Source organism: Anneissia japonica, unplaced genomic scaffold (genome assembly GCF_011630105.1).
Source record: "Anneissia japonica isolate Jap-2015-1 unplaced genomic scaffold, ASM1163010v1 scaffold287736_len1891122_cov214, whole genome shotgun sequence".
Taxonomy (NCBI): domain Eukaryota; kingdom Metazoa; phylum Echinodermata; class Crinoidea; order Comatulida; family Comatulidae; genus Anneissia; species Anneissia japonica.
The window spans coordinates 689,030-709,092 of record NW_022756106.1 but is presented as its reverse complement, the minus strand read 5'-3'; the positions used below and the strand labels follow the sequence as shown (position 1 = coordinate 709,092).

General features: G+C 33.0%; 1 protein-coding gene across 1 annotated transcript; it reads right to left on the bottom strand.

Annotated features, from left to right (window-relative positions):
* Positions 1–506: 506 nt before the first annotated feature.
* On the bottom strand, positions 507–19,594 carry LOC117123961 (visual system homeobox 2-like). Its single transcript, XM_033270060.1, has 5 exons — positions 18,893–19,594; positions 13,351–13,456; positions 10,779–10,902; positions 2,871–3,045; positions 507–2,091 (listed from the first exon to the last, which is right to left on the bottom strand). The coding sequence occupies exons 1-5, from the start codon at positions 19,236–19,238 to the stop codon at positions 1,754–1,756; spliced, it is 1,089 nt and encodes a 362-aa protein (XP_033125951.1). The 5' UTR covers positions 19,239–19,594; the 3' UTR covers positions 507–1,753.
* Positions 19,595–20,063: the final 469 nt, after the last annotated feature.

Sequence of the window (20,063 nt, the reverse complement as noted above, 5' to 3'; positions counted from 1 at the left end):
GCAGGGCCGGCCCCGGCCCCTTTTTGGGAAGTTAAAAAAATAATTTAAAAAAATAGAAAAATAAAAAATTGATCGCCCAAAACGCCTCAGAGATTATTTTCGGGCGTCAGAAAACGAAAATTTCACGGGGACATGCCCCGGACACTCTAGGATGGTTTTATCTCGATCTGCCCCACATTTGGACATCTTTGGATCCACCACTGATAGGCCTATTATGTTTTTCTTCGTTCGAACTCCTCCAGACGCAGCCCCACTCCGCGCTAAACCTAGGTGGTATAGTTTGAGCATCTGAGCATAGTTTGAGCATCTCGTCGTCCCATTCGTCGTAGGTACGAATAGTGTGCACCAATTAAGGTTATTGCACTGGAGGGCTATTGATAATTTACTTTCATTTAAAAAGTATTTGTAGACGTTAGAATGAACGAAAAAGTCCGAGTCTCCTTTATCATATAGCATTGAAATGGAACCAGTTTGTTTTAACTCGTATCCGTATAAAACGATCAATCTATACATTGTTAATTTTTTTTATTGCAATTGCACTCAGCTAATCACGAAAAACCGTGACGAAAAGAACCACGTGACGAGTTACAACAAAATAGCATTTAACAAACATTAATGACTCATTTTAAAGCTAAATGCAGACAGTATTCTTGTATTCTTTAATTTTTGTCACTCTAAAATTCTCTCCAATAAAGTTAAATAAAATTGACAGTTGTAGGCTACCGGTATGTAATCAAAGCATTCAATTTCCATCCTATTGGCGAGTTATATTAATATAGGCTTAATATAAAATAATAATACAATAAATAAGTTATGGTAATAATAGCAGTACTATTATTGTAATAATAATAATAATAATAATAATAATAATAATAATAATAATAATAATAATAATAATAATAATAATGATATAATTGAAAATAACTGTTTTTCTAGGAGTGATTTGTGCCCACCAAAACTTGATAAGCCTATGTTCTAGCGATAATGATATTACAATAATGTTATAAAATAGACCTAAAGTTTTGTATCGCTTACTTTGAACGATCACTATTTGCTGTTTAATATAGTTTCTTCTACAAATGGTATTTAGTGAATTGTATAATATAAGCTTAAATAACGCTATACAAATTGTTTTGAAATCGCCTATCATATAAGCATATGTTTCACACGTATTCATTTCAAACGGATATTTTTAAATATATATATATATAAAGGCAAGTATATTCTCAAACATAAATATTGGTTAGGTATCATAAAGAAAGAGGATGAATCTTAAAACCTCATCTTTATTACGTTTATTACATTAATTTAATTACATTATTACGAAATTGAGTTCAATCAACTGACCATCCGTTTATATATAATTTTAAATTCAGTTTTTCTAACAATTTTTAATATTAACATAAATGAATAGTTGTATAATAATAATAATAATAATTGTTGATGCATTTTTATTGGGATGTTGATTGCAATAAGTACTCTTTTATATATTTACAGAATACGAATAGGCCTATATCGAAGCTGTGGGACTGTGGTGAGAGCGCTGGCCTAAAATCCAGTCCTGGGTACAAATTCAAATCAATTACATTCTCCAAGCTTCATACACGCCTATTGGCTTTATTTAAGTACATGTGCCTAGGATTGCTAGTAGCGATATTTCTTATATATAGATAATCCTGGTTATCAAATGTCAGCTTCGCTGGATGAAAAACTCTCCTTAAATTAATATAAAAGGAAATAAAAATAATAAGATTTAAAAACTTCTGCCTGTGACGTCATCATCTGTTGTCGTCACGTCGATATTTTCTTCAGTATCGGCGTTCATGTTCACGTCTAATTGTGTTGAAGGGCTGTGATAATGTTGGTGACTCGTGGCAACAGAAGTTTCTTTTGTAAGCCGACATTCACTAAGGACTTTTGCGCTGTGTTCCAATGCTTTAGCTCGTAGTGACGCGATGCTGTTTGAGCGTATTGAATCTGGGTCGTTTTCGTCTGCAGTTTTCTGCTCAATTTCTTTAAAATGTACTGTCGAATTTGTTTCCTCTCCATCGCTTTCATTTCCTCCGACCTCTACTGATTTTTTATGCATACCTGTAAAATATTTATAAGATCAAAACAAAATTATGTATATTGTTTTATGTATATCTAAGCAAAATTTTATCCCGATGACGTAATGTTTGTGCGTACCATTTACGCGCGCGTAAAAATAATGTTACGTGCCGCACTGCAATCCATACATCAATCTCAATATTTTCGTGAGGATGCCCTTTAAGATTTTTTTTTGCTATGCTGAATAATATAGATATGATAATATAAACATAAGCCAGTGTCTTTGTCGTAGTGATCGGTAGCCTTTGACGTCATCTATATTAAATTTGTGCCATACGGACCTAATTGTATTGTATTTACATAACATCTACGTGATACATATACAATGTTTATTAAAACATATAATTAGTTGATTAATTAAATCATAAATTTCCCAACTCATCTTTGTAGTTTCATCGTCACCAGGCAAATAACGAGTAACCTACTTATGTTTGGCAACTTCTTGTTTTTATAGCTTTTTTGACTCAAGTAAAGCATTAGGTTGTGTATTACATTGAGCATAGAATTATTAGTTTATTAATATTATTGTTGCTAGTATTATGGTCGTTATCAATACTCACATTATTTATTATTAATATAATTTTTATTATTATTATTATTGAAATTGTTGCTTTCTTCGATGACTTAAAGAAGGACATTAATACGAAACATTGAAATGAAAATCACAAAATCGACATATCTGAAGTAACTGGATGCTTGAGAACTATAAATGCAGAGCATGATGATTAAGTAAGTTAGGTCAATTGGCCTACATCACTTACCAAGTAACCATGGGGCGCAAGGCTCGCCTGTTTTCTCCGACTTGAGTATACTCTCGGGAAGTGGGAGGGAGTGTCGGACCATAGCACCATACAGACCATACTCGGCCATCACACTGCTTCGTCCCCACGTCTTTTCCTTCTTCCTCCATTTGGCACGCCTGTTCTGGAACCAAACCTAAATAAATAATTTTTGAAATAGTTTAGTTAAAAACATCTGTTTGTGGTAATATTTTAAAAAAATGATACAGGCGGATTTAATACGAAATCTTAACAATTGTTAATTGTAATACATTTTGAACTAGTGTTGTTCCACAAATGTGCAAGAGTGTGAAAATCTGTTGCTTCTAATCGGATTTATTACTCTATAGTCTGTCTCTTATACACATCTTATAGGCCTATATATAATCAATATATAATAATTATAATATACCATAGGCCTATACCTTTATCATATTATATTTTGTATCTTTATTATAGTGAAATATATTGTATTATATTGTTCAAATGTATTAGATCAACACAGACGATATATTTCTAAATCACATAATTTCGAGATGGCTCATCCCTTTTTAAATTACAATGGAATGAAATATGATTGATGTTTGTTATAAGCTTATAAAATATAAATGTGATTTAAAGATGAATAGTTAAAGATGACAGTAATCATAATATGTGGCGATAACGATATCACATTGAAGAATCGCTTTGTGATGAGTACGATACATTTTATGCCGATGACAATATTTGAAGAGAAGGGGGATACGTGTCACGTCGACGACAATAATTTTGAAGAGAAGAGCGATATTACTTCGATGGCGACACATTTGAAGAGAATGACGATGTATTTTACGTCAACGGCATAAAATGAACAACAAATTTTCACTCTAACGATGACACAGAAGAAGAGCGATTTAGGCCATGCTGATGCATTTTGAAGAGAAAGACGATCAGTTTATGCCGACAGCGATAAAGCTGAATAGGATAATAGGGAACAATTTGAGGCGCTGGCGAAAAGAGAACTATAATACATTTTACGAAAACGCCAATCGTTAACGAAACGAGTCGTATAGACGATAGAAGGCTTTAATGACAATACATTTGATGCAGAGAGCGAAAGATTTTAAGAACTAATCATTTGGGTGTTACGACAATAAATAACATTAGACCAGTAAAATGGACAGTTGGATTGCTAAGATCCCACAAAAAGACAGCGTAACAACTCAAATACGTGCATTTGTGGGGGAAACACGTGTTTTATTTTGTGGGACAAGCGCGTATTCCTGTCACTATTCTGATTGGTTGGACAGTATAGTCGAAGTGAGTGTAGGCCTACAGTCGATGAAGACGCCGATAACTTTGATGACGGTTAACGGATAAGCCTTTCATTTTGATTGGACAAATATCGTTCACCTGAATACCGATAAAAAATGACCATTATCATTAATTTGACCCAAAAACAAAAGAGAAAAATATATACTAAAAATGACAAGCACGAAATATCAATAACATTAAAGCGAGCTATGAGAGGGTCTTTGAAAGCGATAATTACAATGTTGATATTGATAAAGTGAACGATATTATGAGGGTTCTATATAATGTGCTGAAGTGAATATTCGTGCTTCAAAGGTTCATGAGAATGTGGGGCAAGCGATCTAATCTCCACTCATCGAGCCTTCTTTACAGCACTAACGATTCATCGTCCATGACCTTAAAATGTACAGCCAGCTAATGTTCACGCTAACTTGTTTTCAAATTTTCATTCTTAATATCATCTTTTATTTTTCTCTTCTACCCTTATTTTTTTTTTTTTTTTTGCGTCTGTCAAAACAACCCAGGGTTTCAAAGTTACAAATTGCGGAACGTGTACACAACGCTCTGAAGTGTTAAATCCACGACACTTATACAATTAGAATGTGAGATGTTATTAGATAATTAAAAACGTAAATGAGATAAACACACTGTTGTCGATCGTAAGCTTTGCCAAGGAGTCGACAAAAAAAAATCATAATATCAATTTTTTGCATGGAGTTGTCTAGTAGTAGTTAATGGGGTTTAGTTCTTGTACAGTACAGGACCATGTGAGTTCTTGCGTAACAGTGATTGCTTCTCGTGATTGGCTCAATAGAAATCTGTGGCGGTACCAGAGGGGATGGGGACCCCGCCCCTCTGCCAGTAAATTAATGGTTGGATGTAGGGGTGAAATCAGGTTCAGCAGCCGTCAAAGAGGGTCGAATTGTTGGAAAAAATCTTTTTCTTGAAGCCTTCCAAACGAAAAAGCTAAGAAAGTTGAAAGTTACCCGAAAAGTAACATGAGCTTCTCCGATGAGAAAGTCATCTCCATCTCTTGCCGTCAGGAAACACACCACCCTGTCGGGTGGTTCAATTAAAATATTGGTCTTTTTTCAAAGTTAGGCCTACTTCTGTTTTAATGTCAAATTATCACAATAGCGTATAGTGGTTTTTAGTGAATAGTCGATCATAATGTATAATACCTACACCAAATTCATGCAGACTACAATTCTATCTCTCAACGAGTCGACAATGGAAGCTCCACTTGAAAATCTGATTTTACACTGATCATTTGTTAAATTACAAGCTAATTGTCGCCATATTAGTCGATCTGAATGTACTTCACAACGGGACGCGGGACGCGATGTTCTAGTGCTCTACCAGCTGGCGAGATCTTTGCTCTGTTAAATTCAAATTTAACCGGTTGTTCGTCACAGTCAGAAAACCCCATTCCAGTTCTGAATCTAATATTGATTTGTGGGCAGAAGTTGATGATGTACCGTAGGCTTACTCCCATTTTTATCTTTGAAGTCTGACTTTTCTTGCACTAATCCTTATCTTATTATTGTTCTCTTATCATTAATACCATTATTATTCAATATTAATATTATTATACTATTTTAATTTATTTTTGATGTTAATGAGTCGAATGGCCGATCGGTTAGCAGGAGTGCCGCAACCTACAGCCGCAATATCGGCGCTGGTTCGAACGGTACACTCGCCTATGGTTGTGGTGGTAGAATTCTTCTCGGATAAAGACTATAGACTGTAGACACAGTGTACACAATGGCCGCGTGCACTATAAAGAACCCAGTACATCATTCAAGACGAGTAGAGGGATACCCCGGTGTACTGGTACGGTACTGACAGTCCCTGTGGTGGACGATGAGAGTTGCTGGTTCCGGGTTACCGGGTGCATTGCCTACCTGGGCTGGTAACACATACACAAAGGGGCCTTTAGTGGAGAAGAAAGTCATTGATCAAGTTCCTAGCCCACATATCTAAGCACCTTGTATATTTTGTCTAAAGGCGCTATATAAATTTCTATATTATTATTATTAATATTAATATTATTATTATTATTATTATTATCATTATTATTATTATCATTATTACTACTGTTATACAATACTGTAATACAATACAATAAAAAATAATTAACTCTACAGTAGCAACAGGTTTTCTTCATTTTTAACTTTCAAGTTTGTTTCATTATTAACTGATAACTTCCGCTGTACGAGTTACTCACGCCTCTCTTTGTCCTTCGTATCTAATAAAACTCGAATTAATTGGATGGCGGTAGTGATGAGCTACTAGTTTAAGATAGTAACATTTTCATTAGGCCTTCACTCTTATTTATGAATTCGAACTTCTTAATTACATTTCATATTAACTGGAGTGCATGTTTGTCCTACCAAAACTGCCTGGGGCTCCAACAATTCCAAACTCTTCGCCCGGATTAAACAAGGTAAAAATGATCTTTTTTTCCGTCTCGATTCTGCCGCATTAAAGACGCATATGAAATGAAATTACCTATCCTTTTAGTTATATTAATAGTCTTGAAATTATTCAAATAGCGTTGCGATTAAAGATTAGGTCATAATAAATGCAAATCTCTGCAAATAGTGGAGAAAATCAGATTTCTCTCGATCTTGTTCATCGGAGACATGACAGGGACGTCGACTGAATAAAACTGCAATTTATTATTAATTGATAGGTATAACAAGATGTCTCCTCATCGTCGAGAATTAGAAGGATTTTGTTAAGAATGTTTAATAAAACTGATTACTCTATAGTTGAAAAGGTGTCGTTGAACTGGTTTAGGCCTGTTACACGTTTAAAACTAAATTCAACGCACAGAAACTTCCATAAGTAAGTCTAAAAAGAAGATCGAAAGATCAAAATTTGATGAAAAAAATTGTATTAAAGATGGATATATATATATATATAAAGATGTATATATAGGTCTATAAATCATCTGTGTGACGTTCTCTGTAATCAACATACTATTTCTATTTTCAGATCAGTAAACAATGGTTCCAAAATATTTATTAGAAATATGGGACATATATATATATAGATAGGCCTACATATATATTACATACATTATATACATATATATTTATATATGTACAATATATATATATATATATATACAATATATATATACATATACATATATATTACATACATTATATACATATATATTTATATATGTACAATATATACCGTATACATATAAAAGATGTATATAGGCATATAAATCATCTGTATACCTTCTCTGTAATCAACACAATATTTACATTTTCAAATCAGTAAACATTGGTTCCAAAATGTTTATTCGAATATGAAACAGTAGGCCTACTAATATTTATAACATGTTGTCATTAGGTTTATACAGTCTTACATAATTGGAGACTAAAGATATTAATCAATTATCTTGAAACTTTAATCAGACTTGAGATGGGGGCCACATTCCATTAGAAACAACACTGATGATCAACTGATCCGTACTACTCCATGAAGCAATACGTCTTACCCCCTCATTCTTACTTCTTTCCCCTCATTAGAGCTTAACTTAAAGTAATGCCAAATCATTATTTTTCACGGTTCCTATGCAATGATATGGGGCCACATTCCATATGATACAACAATGATGATCAAATCTGTATTCCTCCATGAAGCAATACGTCTTACCCCCTCATTCTTACTTCTTTCCCCTCAAGAGTTTTAAAATTCATAGCTTTGGATAATGATTGTGGGCCTGTTGGATCTAACATTTACCTAATGAAGGTACCTCGCCGTGATTAGATACATATTATAACACCCTCTAGGCTCCTGTAACGTCCATAATATCATAATTACCATTTTCCCACTGGGATTTAGCCAGCAAGATTATGATAAATTATAATCGCATGACAATCGTTAATCATTCAATAAACAACTCCAATGATAGGGACAATATGATATAATTACTCATTAGATTGTGAAAGAGTTCAGTTCGTTTTAAATGCTCTTCTCAAACAATGCTTTCAAAATATCGTAAACTAAGTGTTAATTTCCATAATACTCGTACGGCCTCGTTCGGTAACACCGCTATACACGAACCCATAACCTTCGCGAGATTCATTCTTTGACGAAATGCGTTATTACAAAATTAGTTATTATTAATATTAATTAAGATTCAATTGTGTCGTTGTGAGAGCAATAAACATCTCAGACGCCCTTCGCTTTTTCTATTCATACCTGTAGGCGATGAAACCAGTAATTAATAAGTTCTTCATTGGAAAGGTTTCTATTCTTGGAAATGTTGTCGAGTGTAAATTAAAAGTTCAGGTAACAAAGCTATGTTTGATCAACATTAAACGAACACAAAAGTCTAGCCAATCAGTGATTTCATCAATTACAATAGGCTAGAGAGTGTCTTAAGTAGCATAGTCTACCAAAGTGGACGAAAGGTAACGATTCATGTAGCAATTTGAAGTAAGTTTATAATATATCTTAGAAAAAGGGAACATATATTTGTCACTAAACATAATGCATTAAATTTGTAGTAGGCCTAACGGATACAGCTTAGTAGAGAGAAGGAGGAATTAAAAACAAAGGTAAAAAAAGAGAATAAGGAGAGCAAGAAATAGAAGGAAACAAAAAAGGTGAACAAGAGGAAAAAGGCACAGAAAATTTAGAAACAGAAGAAAGAAAAAAATAGTAGAAAGTAAACAGGATGAGAGGGAAAAAACGAAGATTAAAAAGTAAAGAAAAAGACAATGAAGAATAATAAAATAAGTTAAGGAAGAAGACTATTAGACGAAATTAAGAGGAAAGAGTAGAAGAATAATAGAAGGAAAAAGAAGATAATGAAAGGTTAAAAAAGAAGAAAACAGAAATGAAGGATGAAGGAAAAAAAGGACAGAAAAGTCAAAGGAACGTGTAAGTAACGGTAAAAAAGAGAAGCAAAAGAGAATTTTGAAGTGAAAAAAAAATGATGAAGAAAAAAATGAAAAGACGAAGAAAATTAAGAAAAAAATAAAAAGTAGAAAAAGGGAAAGATAACAATAAGATAAGAAGAGGAAAAGTAAAAAATTAAGAAGAAAGAAAAGATGAAGAATAAATAACAATATCAACTATAATTACGACGAAATTATAATGATTAATTATTCTATCATCGTTGATCAAAGCTTTACAGAGAATTTCAGAACACGGCCAAAGCAAGCACCCGAAGGCAGCAGCATTGCAAATCTGATTAACATTCGAAGTATGATCATCATCATCGCCACCATCATACTTACAACCAGTTTCGAATTTTGATTTATCTTCGACGATTGCAGTTAAAAATCTGTCCATGTTCTTAATAACAATAATTTCACGCTATTCATCAGCACTGATTAACACTCATCATAATGGATCACGTTAGCAAGATCAATTCGCTCTGGTTTATGATCGATAAATATGGGGCAGGCCACCTAGTGGCCCGATTTCGAGTCAATTTAAGAAAATTGGATGTGCCCGCGAGGCACAACGGAGTATAGACCTAACACTATACTATAAACATTTTGAAAACTGATGTGTATTGTATGGTAATTATATATACTTAAGTTAGATAAGATAGCAAACCAATTTAATTCGATCGTTTAACCGTTTCAACGAGAGTAAATGCCGCCGCGGAGAATGTTTACCCCTTCTTCTTTTTACTTTATGTTACAGACAACTTAAGATTGACCAATAAGAACTCAGCAAGAATACACCGAAAAGACGAATGGAATATAAGTGTTAATTTTACATATGATGTTACTTAATAAGCACGAAGAAGATTATGATAAGCCGATTAAAGTTTATTTGCTTGCATGTCTTGTACTATTCTGATGTATAGAAGTAATATTACAGAGACAACAGTACCCTTTCCATTCTGGTAATTGTTAATTTTCTAATTTCTCATCAATGTGGCGTAAAGCTTTGCCTGAAGTAGCTTCAATCGTGGAATAAGGCGAACTAAGCGGATTAGTAACAATTCCATAGGAATAAAACACGATGCTATTAAAGTTTCGTGTAATACATATAAAACATTTGTCGATTTAATTACTTAAATCAGGCTGAATAATGGAACGGAAGAAATGTAAATGTATTCGTCTTCTGATATGAACAGTCATAGTCATACGCATTCCAATTATTATTGTTGTTCTTATTATTATTATTATTAATATTATTATTATTATTATTATTATTATTATTATTATTATTATTGTTTGCTCATTATTACTTATGATAGGCCTAATAATCACTATCTTATTTCATTGTAGGCCTATTCATTATTATCATTAAGAAATTTAATAGCTACTATTAATGTTATAGTTTTAATAATTATCATTAGGTCTGTTTGTATCATTATTATTGATAATATTTGTTTACATATATGTATTTAGATATATTATTACATTAGGCTTATTAAACCTTATTTATCTTCTATAGTTTTAGGCATATTATTGTTATCATTTAAAGCCTATCATTATTTTATAATCAGTATTATTTATATTATGAAATACTACTTTTCACTGTAACCATTATTAATAATTATTTATTCTTAATACTATTTATTATAATTGCTATTTATTCGTTAATTACCTGAATTCGATCTTCTGGTAGATCCGTTTTAAGAGACAGTACCTCGCGAGCATAGATGTCCGGGTAATGTGCGTCGCCAAAAGCTTTCTCTAGTTCATCCAATTGGTAGCTCGTGAAGATCGTTCTTTAATAAAAAAAAAAAAAAAAACGTAAATAAAAAAATTAGTAATTATTAATGGTAAACATAACTCTATTTTTATTAAATTCACATTCTGTAATAGCCATGACTCGCCACATGATCAACTTAATAGGCCTAAGCCTTTAAATCTCTGTCCAAATGATCAACTGTTGTGTGCCAAACAATCATCATGCCCATTTATGGTAAAATCACATAAATTGTCACATAATATTCGGTATGTGCTGTCGGCAGAGAGAGTTGAATTGTTTTTTTAGGAAGCCTGGTTTCCATAAAATTGCTACAATGTCACTACGGTATTTTCACTTCAATCCTATATGGTGCTGCTTAAGCTGTGTAGCTATTTTATTGAAATCAGACTTGAAACGTACACTGAATATTATACATTTACACTGCAAGACAAACACGACGTAGGCCTATGTTGATGAGCATAATAGGTCTATGGAGGTATAAACTAATACTGTACACGCTAAGCCAATTCAAGTTGAGTGGCATGTACGATACTTGGGCCAATTATTTAATGATGTAAACTTTGATAAAGTAATTAAGGGTTAAAAGTGTTTCAGTGAGTTTTCCTTATTTTAACAGTTGATTATTATTCCTTGGTGACGACAGTTTAAAGGAGACCATGTCAAACAAAACAGGACAATTAGCTGGGGTACGCAGCTACAACCTCTGAGAAACCGGACACTTTCTAAAGTAATTATTTCAACAAACGTTGCACCACTTTATACAAGAAAAGCAAAATATTTATCAAAATTGCCGGCTATTCATTCTTCTTCGCCTTGGACAAGATAAAGAGCATCGCTAGAGATGACATACCGTCAATCAAACGAAACGTCAGTCGACAGGCTGAAAAGGGCTATCCACTTCAAGTAAAGGACATGGCAGGACTGTCGGGACTTCGCTACAGGGGACAGTTTACGTGTCAGTTTTCATGTAAACGCGTCTTATGAATACAAACACACATTTTCATTGAATGTTGAAGACCAGACCGGAAGTGTCCCATCACTCTCACTTGAATGAAACTCACACACAGGAGTAAAGATATGATTTGAACAAAATATAGTTACTATAGTTACTAAGCTTTGCCGAATGTTCCCTTGAATGACTTTCCGAAAGTTTTGTGGGTCATAACAAAAAGTAGGGATCTGTCCAAAACTAGACACCTCTCGAAAAATAGTTTTGTTGGCTGTGATAAAAATCACTTACAATAAACATCACTATTCTTCTAATTTCCTACGTACGCCGTATTATTTACGCCTATTCTGTATAAGTCATAGGCCCAATGGAATATGTATCATGTTAAAAAATATCTTGAAAGAAGTTAGTGGGCTTTCGGACCATTCGGTATAACCATGGTAGGTAGAGTCATGGTAGGACCACAGTAGAAACAAACTAATTGACTGTCAATTAGACCTTGGTATAAACATATTTTATACCGCCATGATTATATAGACCTCCAGAACTCCGGCGTAACCCAAATAGATTGCAGAATGTGCATCTTTCCATTGACTACTTGGTAACCTCAAGTTTATCTTAATCTGTCTAATTGCATTTTCATAAGGGTGAATTTTTATGTTTATACATTCGAATATGCACTAATGAATTAATGAGACATCTAATAATAACACCAATTGAAAGAGTTTTTTTTCTGGTATTATATAGTGACTGACGTGCATGCTGAAGATAATGTGATCATCCTCATCGAATCAGAGTGCAACAAATTACTTTTGCGCTAACGGCTAAATTTGAAGAATTACCCTATTTAGCTATAGACTGCTTCAGCGCAGTGTGCAGAATTGGTATAATATTTGATTTTGTGATAATATTTATGTATAAAGAAATATTTATTATAATTGAAAATAAGAATATAGGCCTCAACAAGCTCGGGGCCTTGGTCAATACCTCTGTTGGGTAGGACAAATAGAAAACAAACCAAAATTCCACCAGCCCGGGACCCTTTCTTTGTACCAAAGTGTATATATGTATGTATCGTATATTTGCAAATGTCGATTATAACGGGGCTCTGTATTTATCACGCAGGTAAAGAAATCACTTTTACTTAATTACACATTCAAATGAAAAAGTCTGACGTACAGTCTCATTCATAAATTGTTCAAAACGAAATTACTCAAGCCTATTTACAGAGTATTAAATGGTACACACTTTTTATCTAAAGAAAAAAAAATCCGGTAATTAATTTAAAAGCTAAAAGCAGAAAAATCAATAAAGATCAATTCTAATAGAAAGTAGAGAATATCCGCCTTATTACAATAGAAAATCCCACAATTATGCGCGTACAGTACAGTACAGTGGTAACGCATATGTCGACGCAGATGAGATGCAGTCGTCAACTTATATATTATACGTTCTATGGCACAAATTATACGCAGTCTGTGGTTAGAATGTTGCCTGACTGTTGCTTAGTCCTACCTGTGTCGTCTCTTCTTCCTCTTCTTTTTGTTTGTTGCATTCATTGTCGACGTCGGGCTCATAACCCTTGTATTATCGGTCACGTGATCTTCATCAGTATCTGAAACTGAGGAAAATAATAAATTATACCAATGCAATGGTCATAATAATTATAATATTAGTATTTAATATTAGTATTTTATATTATCAATTAATAATAGAGTAATGATAATTAGAATAATAATAATAATAATAATAATAATAATAATAATAATAATATAACAAAATTAATATTATTTTTATTATTAACATTATTATTATTAATTTCTATTAGAGCTTCATAAGTATACTGTACACCTCTCACCAATCTATCTGCCAGTGATACTTGTATATAAACTTAACTCATAACGAAAAACGCTCAAGTATAAGTTTTGTTGTTGTTTGCAGAGTTTGAAAGTGCTAATTGTACTTGTAAATTTTTTTTGATGAGCCATTCTTACATTATCCCAGGCCTTGTTGCATTACAGACATGTAACGGAACGCCTCAGTACTTACACAGTGTACTCTACTGGATACGTTCAGTAAATGAACAATAAATCTGTAACTTAAAAACTCTCACATTTAATTTGAACATCATCATTTTGTCAAACTTTGATTGACACAATCCGTGGATCTGATTTTCACCTTTCTGTTCGACAACAAGTGTCTCACGGGCTTTCGTCTTCTATATCCCGTCGATGCTCTGTAGCTAACTGGAGACAGTTATTGTTTGGGCTACATAGCCGCCAGTCAGGATTCTCCCCGTCATACCAGGTACCTTGAAAATTCCTCCGCCACCAACTAACTGTATTTGATCGACACAGTGGTCTCATGCCAGCCGTGCCATAGTAGGCATCGAATGTTTATCACACAGTGAAAGGAGGCGAGAATGCCTACACGGCGAATCAAATTCTAATCTCATGTACTTAGTGCTACGATAAAAGACAGTAAAGAGGACACTTTATTGAACACAATGCCACTTAAATTATTTTAGAACAACATGGTTATCATGTTATCGATGAATTACTTAAGACAACCGCTCTCTATAATCTGTCTCTTATACACATCTAGATGTGTATAAGAGACAGTATATAAGCCATATGTAGGATTTATATCATGGTATATATTTCAGTTGCTTATTCGATGCATTCCGCAATTATTCTGTTCTGGATTCTAACTACCAACTTGTTTGTGCACAATATTTCTGAATGAAATTAGTTAACACATTTATTATTTTATCATATCATATTTTATATATCATATGTATCATATCAATATCATATCATATTTCATATATCATATCTATCATATCAATTACCGGTATATCATATCATATCATATATATATTATCATATCATATCATAGACCATATCATATATCATATCAAATCATCATGTCTAACGAAATATAATATATATATATTACATCATATTTTTTATTATTAATTAAATTTTGTATGCTTTTTGTTCACCTATGCCTACGCCAAATGACACAAATATAATTCGATTAGGCTTAATCAAGATGACGTCAATGGACAGTGCTCTACAAATTAAAGAAGACGATATAAATTTCGGTCTTAAATTTATGATATACATTTTCTATGTATAATCACATATTCGCTGTGTATGGCCGGCACGTGTTGCAGCGTATATTAGTCACCCGTCTATTATAATCTCACATTCAATTACTTAGGCCACGCATTTATAAATGATTCACAATCATACTATATTAAAAAGATATATATATATATATTGGTTGTTTTATTCATGTTTCTGCTAAAATTAATTCACGCGCGTGTCGCCCAACGCTACTAATTACTTTTAAAAGAACTTATAACGTAACTAACTAATCAACCACCGCTCAATTTACCAGAAACCGGAAAGTATTTACTGTTGAACGGTAATCTGTAATTACTTTATAACGGTGATCAAACGACTAGAGTTTTTTTTTAAATTTAAGTATAATGAGTTTTGATTTGAAAGTGATGTATGGCAAAGAATAGTCTTACGTCTCATGTATGATCCGGCTGGAGAAGTACGACGCACGCCCGACACGCACGGGTGATAAGGAACGCCGTCTCCTAGCTTAGGTAATCTGATCATTAGAAAATGACAACATGGTCGTCCAGAAACACGGCAGATTTTCAAAATCGTTGTAGATAGTTATTAATTGAATTGATTTCGATTCGTTTGCCGAACGCTACTAGGATATTTGGCGAGACCGTGGCTTTTGTTCAAGTTTCACGCATATACTAACAGGCCCTTGACGAATGATCCCTGTCTCGCTCTAAACTTCTAAACATTATTTTTTCGCTTTGTTTATTCGTTGATATAGACTAGCTGTCAACACAGACGCCTTAAATATGAGAATATGTTACAAGGTAATGAATAAACAAATTAATAAACCATAATAATATTAATAATAATAATAATAATATACATGCATCGAATACTGTATAATAAGATATTAAATTAAAGTGAAACCCAACTGTGCATTTGTGATGAAAGTTAATTGTTAATATCAAGTATATAGGAAACAATAATTAAAATCTAAATAGGAAATATTTACACAGGCCTAAAATCGAAAAAAAATCCGTCATTTTCCAAAATGTGTAGACCGAACATTTTTTGATAAAAAGCCAGTATCGAAAGATAACCATAGACCTATTCAAAGGTAGGCCTGAGCATAAACTCGACGCTCAAATTCCGGTTGATACATATCAATTTTTTGGTTATGAATTTGTTTCAATTGTTGTTAAGGTCTGTACCGTACTTCATTATACACTCCTTTCTAATGTATTTTCTAATCTATTGGGCAGCAGATCAACAATTCAAGGATAATGAAAAACTACCAGAACGTTCCCCCGGTTGATTTCTGATTCAATTGCACGTCCTCCGCGGATTTCTAAATCGTATTAACGCCATAAATTGAGTCACTTAACAGCCACTCCTGTCTTCTTTCGTATCAAAATGTTATCTTCAAGCTAGTTAGGCCTACTCTCTCTAAATAGCGTTCTTGGCGGCTTAATTATGTGACAGGGAGTAGCTTGCCTGTAAACTCACTGTTGTCACGGAACTCAATTATTATATTATTAAAAAATTATTATTGTGAATTCATAAATTTATGGATACTACTCTAATATGTTTCATTTTAAAATTAAAATATCGTTACTTTCAAATAATAACAAGGACATTATAGCACTAATATTATAAAATGAAATCTAGTTAGCTACCTCAGTTAAAAGTAATAATAATAATAATAATAATGATAATTGTAATAATACATAATAATAATATGAAAATATTATTAGTAATAATGATAAAATTATTTAATTCATTATTTATTGTAAACAAGATACTTAAGGATACATCTTATTATCTTCATTGAGATGCGAATAAATCAAATCTAATGAAATGAAATTCATTCATCATCATCATAATCATCATCGTCATCACCATCATCATCATCATCATCATCAATATCATCATCATAATCATTAATGTTGTTCATTTGTGACCATTCTGTCTACATCAATTTCTAACATACCGGTAGATCAAATTAAGTGTTCCTTAATGTTTTTATGTAATATATGGTGGTCCTCTTTGTGAAATTAAATACAATAAATAAGTACCTTAAGCCTGTCTTTGTTGTATCTAACATTACTACCGTATATCATATATTAATAATATTTGTATAAATCCACTAGGCTTGATTGTTTAAGGTTTTCGACCAGCAAGTCACCGAACCGCAGCCTAACAAAAGTGAATTTCACCCCGTATGAGTGGTGTTTGCAGCGAACATTAGCGGCGTTGTTAATCAAAATAAACGAACTTTATGCTCATATATGTGTACATTTGAAGATAAATCATGACGGAGCGATACTTGTCGTTGATGTACGGATGAACTGAGATGGAGAGATGACGACTTGATAAGTACAAAGATTTTAAGAAGGCCGGGTATTAGAGCTTGAATAAGTAGAATTGAGGTAGATTCAATGGACTGCAATCTTCATACATCAATTCATACAAGATATCTAGTACTTTCAAAGACTCTTCTAAGGTTTTACTATTGTCTTCGTTCCTGTTGTGATTTTATAAGAAAAATATGTAATTTTCCACTTAGCGAATTTGAAAATTATATAATGCATGTTTAACTTAGATACCCAATAGATAAGCATATCAATGTTTGAACAGTAATAAATTATATATACATACACTGTATGTGCAATAAATATATATAACGTAATGAAACTCAAACACGTAAGATGTTGACTTTAGAAACACTAAAATTTATTTGGCGAATATGTCAAGCGTTGACAAAGACTACAGAAGTAGCCGGAATATTCGCAAAATAAATTTTAGTGTTTTTAAAGTCGACATCTTACGTATTTGAGTTTTATTATTGTTACAATATATTATATTCTACATATGTTTCGAAACACGTGGACACGCCTTCTTCATATATTATATATATATATATGTGTGTGTGTGTGTGAAATATATATATATATATAGTCAAGAGTTGACAAAGACTACAGGCGTAGTCGAAATATTCGTTGCAATGAATTTTCGTGTTTCTAATACGATATCAACATTTTACGTATCTCAGTTTTCATTATACCGTTACGCCGTATTAATATTATTATTATTATTGTATACTTATATAGCGCATATCAAACTTCTCTATGCGCTGAACATTATTACCCCGGATCACTGGATCAAGCACATATGGAACACACACTCAGGCCCCATAGGGGAATTCCATAATGTTGCAGCTGTATTCAGCGCAAGCTGTGTTTGAACCTACCAGGTACCCACTTTTATAACGCAAACTTACAGGAATACATAACGCATAAATAACGCAAATATAACGTAAACATTATTATCACTTGTACAGCTACTTATTTTTCCACACGATCGGTTGCAAAGTTTGTCAACTGTGTGTTAGTAGCATTAGTAGGCGAATTAGCATTTCTGAGAGTAAATTACAGGGAATAAGTGAATTAACTTGATTCCAGTCCAACACTAAATTCAATCATAGGCTAATTACATTAGACATATGTTATTTTGCACGTGAAACTACAACGGGTAAAGCAATGACTTAGCGCAAGCATACAACGCGAACCTCAAAATATTTAGGCCTAGAAATACTTGATTAGGAATTGACAAACACGTTGGCATTACTGAGTTGTTTTTCGCACAAACCCGAATGAAACAGAAATATTTGCCAAATCTAAATTATCTGCAAAGTATGTTTGTAACGATTATATAATATTTTTTATCTTCTGTTTTTTTTAAATATTATAATTGTTATTAACCATAACATCAGATGATCTTAATCTACGTTACATTCGCAAATCCACAGAAATCACCTAATTAGATCATTTAATAAGGAAACGACCACTTATTGTATTATATTATATATATATATATATATAACAAAAAATAAATATATAACAAAAATAAATATATACACCAATAAATAAATAGTAACAAATGTCAATAATTCTAGGCCTAACTCTTACCTGAGTTTCTTGTACTGAGGTGTTCATGAGCTTGTCTTCTTCCTTGCAATAAAGCACTTTGAAACCCGAGAGCAAGAGAGGGAACATATGCTGGTTTGCCGATGTACATAGGCAGACGAAAATCATGAGGAAAACCGAGAAAAGACGGTGATCTTAGGATCGGTGCAGGGCGTGGGCCTTGCTTCTCGGGATCGCCCAGGCCCAGGAGTTCGTGAATTGCGAACGGACATCGCTGAGGTGTTGACGGGCCGGAGCTTCGTGAACTCGGTGAAGAAAGTGAACTATTCGTTGAAGGTGACCGCGAGTGCATTTTATCTTGAAACTGGGTATAAATCTCTCTGGTCATATTATATAAAATTATTGTCCACACATCCGCAAAATTGTTTATATTAATTCACAATTAATTTCCAAATGTGTTTTTTTTTTAAACTTTAACTTAGAAGTATCGACAAATATTTTCATAAGCTCAGGTAATTTTCGAAGAAAGCCATCTACAGTCGTTTTTTAGTGTTTCGATTCAGGTAACGGAATATGTGAGGAGTTCCAAGTTATCACATTTAATTGTGCGTTTGTGCCTGAAAAACTGACAAGATGAACGAATTTGTAACCATGCAAGTTAATGAACCAAGAAAAAACTAAACACCAATGAGTGAATTACTCGCAAGTAGTGACTAATTAGCCATTGTCTAATCAAATTGGACCGCCCACTAATTGACATATCAATGCTTAAAAACGTCAATCACAACCACCGTTTACTAAGTAGTCGACTAGCACCAACATTAGCCTGCAAGTGGGCTCAGTACCTGGGACTGCCTCAGGCGCATGCTCGTGGGAGGTCGGTTCTGATTGGTTGATTACAATAAGATATTTGTAACTATTTGAGAAGTGCTCGAACACATCACGAGTATTATTGGTCGACTATTACAAAAGAAAGAATAACACGTGTTATTATGTTAGATAATAATGTTTCCACAAACAAGCAATAAGTTGATTGTTAGAAGTAAATTCTTGGTTACTATTCTAATTGCATTTGCGAAGTGATTAGGGATTATGAATTAGGTCTACATTAAGGAAATCAAAACGCACACGGTGTATTACAGGTTGTTGCAGTCGTTCATATTTTGCTCATGAATAATTTATGACAAGTCATAAATAATTCATATATAATAAT